This window comes from Trypanosoma conorhini (assembly GCF_003719485.1).
Source record: "Trypanosoma conorhini strain 025E chromosome Unknown Tco_14.4_contig_00011, whole genome shotgun sequence".
NCBI classification, from domain to species: domain Eukaryota; phylum Euglenozoa; class Kinetoplastea; order Trypanosomatida; family Trypanosomatidae; genus Trypanosoma; species Trypanosoma conorhini.
Window position 1 is genome coordinate 7165 of NW_021704096.1, and position 5751 is coordinate 12915.

At 59.4% G+C, this 5751-nt stretch overlaps 3 protein-coding genes across 3 annotated transcripts, besides 5 other annotated features; all 3 read right to left on the reverse strand.

Moving 5' to 3' along the window:
• The first annotated feature begins 183 nt into the window (after nt 1-183).
• Nucleotides 184-227: a microsatellite.
• A 20-nt stretch (nt 228-247) lies between these two features.
• Nucleotides 248-1066, reverse strand: Tco025E_00478 (N5-glutamine methyltransferase MTQ2; the record flags this gene model as incomplete). Its single annotated transcript, XM_029367420.1, has 1 exon — nt 248-1066. One exon carries the CDS (start codon nt 1064-1066, stop codon nt 248-250), a length of 819 nt encoding a protein of 272 aa, XP_029232493.1.
• Nucleotides 1067-1092: 26 nt separating this feature from the next.
• Nucleotides 1093-1119: a sequence feature (GA-rich).
• A 333-nt stretch (nt 1120-1452) lies between these two features.
• Tco025E_00479 (uncharacterized protein) lies at nt 1453-2475 on the reverse strand (the record flags this gene model as incomplete). Its single annotated transcript, XM_029367421.1, has 1 exon — nt 1453-2475. The coding sequence occupies one exon, from the start codon at nt 2473-2475 to the stop codon at nt 1453-1455; it is 1023 nt and encodes a 340-aa protein (XP_029232494.1).
• A 311-nt stretch (nt 2476-2786) lies between these two features.
• Nucleotides 2787-2809: a microsatellite.
• A 154-nt stretch (nt 2810-2963) lies between these two features.
• Nucleotides 2964-5465, reverse strand: Tco025E_00480 (uncharacterized protein; the record flags this gene model as incomplete). Its single annotated transcript, XM_029367422.1, has 1 exon — nt 2964-5465. One exon carries the CDS (start codon nt 5463-5465, stop codon nt 2964-2966), a length of 2502 nt encoding a protein of 833 aa, XP_029232495.1.
• A 31-nt stretch (nt 5466-5496) lies between these two features.
• Nucleotides 5497-5532: a microsatellite.
• A 173-nt stretch (nt 5533-5705) lies between these two features.
• Nucleotides 5706-5741: a microsatellite.
• Nucleotides 5742-5751: the final 10 nt, after the last annotated feature.

The following is a 5751-nucleotide window of genomic DNA, read 5'->3' on the forward strand; positions in this document are numbered from 1 at the left end:
CTTCTTCTTTACAACTTATCCCCAAGATCTGTTTGCTTTTTCTCCCCCCCCCCTTAACCCCTCTCTAGCCTCGCCACTTCGGCATTTTTACGGGGAGCGCACGCGCACACACGAAACATGAGAGACGCGTACGAAATTCCTTTCGATGCGACGCCGAATAAACGCAGCCCACCAGCGAGGTGGAAAAATATATATATATATATATAATAATAATAATAATAATAATACACCGACTCGTGCTCCGCCGTCAGGAATTGTGCCGGGCCCCCCGCTGCACTCGGATCACCTTCAACTGTTCCCCGGTGTACCGTTCTGCGGCAACCGCGACCTCCACCACGGCCTCGGCAGCGGCTTGTGCCGCCCCCGCGAAGGCGGCGCGAATCGTCTCCATCAGCCCGGGCACGTCATTCTGGGCAATCGCAACAATGTAGCAGACGCCGCCGGCGGAGAGGAAACGGGGGAGCTGAGCAACAAACCGATCCACCACCACCCTTCCGCGTGGGCCGCCGCACCACGCTGCCGCAATGAAGCTCCCCTCCTTCCCTGCACTCTCCAGCTCTTCTGCGCTGGTTGGAACGTACGGCGGGTTGAAAAGAATTACGTCGAAGTCTGCGGCCGCTGCCGCCCGCCGGCCCTCTGTGCAGTCACGCTGGAAAGGGGCAAACAGGTCCCCATGGTGAAGCTGCAGCGGAGGAGCCGCAGCGCCCCATAGACGCTGCAGCGACGTTCTCCATGTAATACTAGTTGCCTCCAACGCCACGGGATTTATGTCGACTGCGTGGCACTGTACTCGCCACGCGCTGCCGCTGTTGCTGCTCAATCGCCGCTCCTCCTGTGCCCCACTCGCGCCCCCCGAGGCACCAGCCAACACGAGTTGCAGGTGAGTAATTACAGTCCCCGAGCCGCAGCCAATCTCCACGCAGCGACGCGGCCGCAGTGCGCGGAGCAGGTCCGCGTCCTTGTCAAGCGTCTCAAGCAACAAAAACGTGTCGGCCTCCGGCTCGTACACATTGGCGCGAAACCGCGGCTCCCTGATACAGTGGAAGTAGTCAGGGGTGGCCGTCATTGTTGGCTACAACACATACGCAACGCAAGAACGGCAAGGAAAAGAAAAGAAAAAAGACCCGCAAGCAAGAATTAGACCGCCTTGGAAAAAGAAAACCGCATGCACACATAAAACAGGTGGCGACTCAAAGAAAGAATATATGCATACACATGTATGTGTGTGTGTAATATAAGTGTCATCGCGTCAATCAGAAGTTTCCTTTGGTTTTCGTTGACGTTGTCAGTTCTTTGGGTAAAAACCTGCAACCAACGGCAATAACAAGGGAAACAAGAAGACAGTGATGTGCGTAACCTGTACGGCACACCACTCAAGGCACAGGACGCCCACTTCTCCCCCGCCCTCTTGCCGGCTCCCATACACCCACCCACAAAGACAAGTGCACGAATTCAGCTCACCACCTCGGGGCCGCCGCAGACAAGTGGTGGAATACGAAGCCGCGGTAGCGCTTCTAACAGCTCGGCCTCCAGCTCCGTATTTAGTTGCATGACGGCGGTGTCAGAAAAGGCACACCCAACGTCATTCCGACTAAGCCCCCTCGGCCCGCCGGGGGTGGCGCCGTCCAGCTCCTCAGCCTCGTCCACGCACCGCAGCTTGCCCCGCTCGAGCTCTGCCCGCAGCCTGCCAAAACGCAAATACGGAACAAGTTTCTCCATGAAGTCGTCGGTCGGAGGTGCCCTCCCACGGAGATCGTTTCCGATCACCAGCGTGGAACGCAGCTGCCCCACTTGTCCCACGGCAGCGGAGTCGCGGCACGGCAAAAGATTGGAGGCGAGGAGATTGCGAAGCAGCGCCCACGGCGAGTGCGGAAGGTACGCGATGAGGAGGGCGTGCGGATCAGCAGGCGCGTACGCGCCACAGCGGTTCTCCGTCTCCACCCGCACCCCCAACTTTTCGCAGCAACAAGCGTGAAATTCTCCGGCCGCGGGATCAAAAAAACTCGTGCATAGAGCAGACGATCCCTCGCAAGAAAAGCCCGTTGCCTTGGTGCCTGGGGAAGCGTCAACTCGCGCCCGAACGGCGGCAGCGGGCCCCGGAGGCGTTGACCGTCGTCGCAAGGCACCCTCGCACTCCTTCTTCAAGGCCAAGAAGAGGGCCATTTGCAGGAAGCCCGAGCGCGACTCCTGCCTGGAAAACGGCCCGATGCCTAGTGCGATGAGATGGACGCGTGCGCAACCTTCGCAGTGCGACTCTAAGAACTGCCGCAGCGGCGCCAAGACGTCACGGCGGACGAACATCACTCCTCGTAGCGCCTCCGACGTCCGACGGAGGTCACGCACCACCGCCGAAATCGTTTGAGGGGAAACCGGTGGGGCCTGTGCAAAGACGGCATCTGCCAGTTTTTGCTTTGCCGCGGACGTTTCCCGGCGCCGCCTGGAGGACCGCTGTTTTGCATCCACAACGCTCCACATGGCCGGCGCCGTGCAGAAGAAGAACAACAACTTTTTTTTTTAAGGACAAAAAAATATATATATTAGTCTTTCTGCGAGGACAACCACAGCCCCGCAACCTCCACCTGGCTGGGCAAGAAGCAACGACCTCAAAGAGCGAAAGAAACAATATGGAGGAAAAGAGGCAAAGAAAAAAAAAAGGCGCCATCTCACGCAAACACGGGCCGTGGTGCGCCCCGGATCAGCCGCCCTGGGGGACGGGCGCCAATGAGGCACGGCGTGTAGGACAATGAAAAAGTACAAGTAGCGTCAGTGGCGTACAAAGTAAGGAGAAAACAAAAAAAAACAAAAAAAACTGGTAAACAGTCAGCACAACTGGGGGGAGGGGGAGAACAAAGCTCTTTGCGGCAGAGCCGCGGCATACGCAGAAACTTGTTTTCACCAATCTCATCCCATATTCTATGAGAAAGCCGGAAGAAGATGGACTACACGAGAACGGGTAGGCCACCTCAACTCCCTGAGGGAAAAACACGCATTTTGAGGTGTTCGGTCGCCACAGAAAGTTGCGCAAAGGTGGGCACAAAAGCACGCAAATGTGTCTCGCGCTCCAACTCAAATGACAATAGACTTGACAAGTGCTCTGCGTCTGCGGCGGTGGCGCTCGCCGGCACAATCGACTCGTAATTCTCCGCCCCACGATACCGTCGACCACCGATGTCCCGCACCGCCGCCCCCAGTGCTGCCACCGCCTCCACGTGCTCGTGGAAAACGCCACCCGCCAACGTTTGCGTTGCGCCTTTGCTTTCCTTGCGATGAACCTCCGCCTCCATGTGCTTTAGCTGCGCACACAGCGACTCGCACCCGGCCACCAGCGAGGCGGCAACCACCGACACGACGTCATCCCGCGCTGTTGCCGGCGAGTGCGATGAGACAAGGGATCGATCAGACACGAGGCGTCGTAGCTGCCCATTTTCCTCGTAGCTGCGGTGGAGCTCCTCCGTGAGGCGGCAAAGGTGCTCCCGCATCGTCTCACAGGCGGTAAACATCACCCCCTGCTCGCCACCTGCCGCCGCCGCCGCTGCTGCTCCACTTGCATGGTCCCCTGCAGGATTCTCCGTGACAGGTCTCCCCCGTCGAAGCGTTTGCACCTCCGCCTCCAGTGCCGTGTTGCGCTGCCGCAGCTCCTCAATCGCACCAAGAAGTGTTGAGCCATTCTTTCCATCCCTTTCCGCCGCGCCTCCGCTTCTGGATCGTCTACTGGCGTCGGACGTAGGCGACGCCGCCACACTGCGAACACGCTTCGGGGAAGTAGTCCCGCCACCAACCTTTTCGGCGCTCCCCTTCGCTCCGCCATCCTTCCCGATACGAAGCAGGGCGTGCTCTCTAACACGCTGGGTTTCTTTTCTTGTCATGCACTTCATCTCTCTTTGTTGCCGTTGCAGCTCCGCCCGAAGGCGGCGGTTGTTTTCCTGCAGTTCTTTGCTCTGGTTCTCCCACTCCTTCAAAGTTTGCTGCAACGTCTCCCGCTCCTTCTCGAGCCCTCTGATCTTGCGCAGTAGCTTTGGGACCAGTTTCGTGTAACCTACGTTGTCCTGCCTCGCCTTTTCGCTGGATGCTGTCAGGGAAAAGATTGTGTCTTGCTTCTGCCGTAGGAGCTCCTGACAGGACTGCTGCAAGCTCTGCAAATGCTTAATTTCCGCCTTGGCGGCAACTAGCGCCTCTGAGAGTTCGCGGTTTGCGCGGTCCAGGGTCGTCGTCCTATTCACGAGCGCCTGCTCCCGTGACGCCCGCGGCACGGCCCCCATGGCGAGCGCGTCCTCCACGGGGGTCGCCGTGGCGCCTGACAACGCGGCTCGGGCTGCGTCACGGCACGGCGGCTCGGGACGAGTGACGCCCCAGTCCCACGTGGGGGTGCTGGTGGCGTACTCTCGGGACGGCGGCGCATGCGCGCACTGCGAGGGGTCAACAAACAGCTCCCCCGTCCAGGCGTAGGGGCGAGCCAGCCTCCGAGACGCAGGCGCAGCGCCGGCAACCTCAGGCTTCGCATCCGCCGCATCAACAGAGGGAGAATACACCGGTGACGGGCTGGTGGCATCAGACTGCCGCGGCTTCTGCTCCTGCTGCGGTGCGTCGCGGGTCCGCAACGAGAACTCCGTCGACTCTGCGGCAGGCGCATGCGACATCGAAGACATAAATCGAAGAAGCCGCATCGTGTTGCGAGGCGCCGGCGCCGGATCCGGAATTCCCACAACGTGCACCAACGCTGCTGGTGGCGCCATGCCGCGCAGGCTGCTCGAGAGCAGGCCCCGTGGCGGATACGTCTTGCTGCCACACGCTCCACCGCTGCGAAGAAACAGCGTCAGCTGATCAAGTGTTTTCCGCCCACAGCCCACCTCCGCGAGCACAACCGTGCCGTAGCCCTCAAGCTCCACCCGCACCACCAACAGAGATTCCAGAGGCATTACGCCACCCCGCTCCAACTGCGCATGCCGCTCATGCAGCAGCTTCATAATCGCCCCCCACCTCGAGGACGATCCCTCACGCTCTAACAACTGATGCTGCGCATCGCCCTCACTACGCAGCTCACAGCGTTGTAGCAGGTCGTGCATCTTTTTCTCCTGCACGCTAAAAGTGATGGCCGACACCCGCGCAAAGCAGCAGCGCTCAGCGCTACGGAACAGCAGCGGCAACAGGTGGGCGTAGAGCTCAAGCGAAACCTCCAGCTTCTCGCCCGAGGTGGCGCCCGCACCGCCAGCGCCAACCCCGTCTGCTTCATCCTCCGGCAGCGCCACGATGAGGGCGACGCTGCCGCCTTGACGCACTTTGTTCAGCAGCGGCCCCACAACGTGGCCGGCAATGTCGTGCGCCGGACTCAGGACGTGTGAAAAAAAGAGGGAGTGCAAGCGACCCTGAGACAACGCACGCACCCCGTCTTCGAAGACGGCGTCAAAAAATTCATCGTCACGGGCCTCGTGTGGGATGATGCAAAACGTGCGCAACGTAGTCTCCATGTGTAATTCGTCGGCCTCGCAGCCGGCCAAGCACCCACACACGCCCCCTCCCTCCCACCCGGCCACCACAGCCGCTGCCCAACCGCAATCCAGAGAGTGGCCCTATCCAGCACGCAGGCAAGCGCAGGACGAAGAACAAAGAAGAATAATAAATAGAATAGCAAGGCGGAGAAACGCACACACGCACGCATAGTGAAGGAGACAATACAGCGGCAGGGGGGCAGTTAAACAAATGCAAAGATATATATATATATATATATATATATATATATATATGACAAGTAAG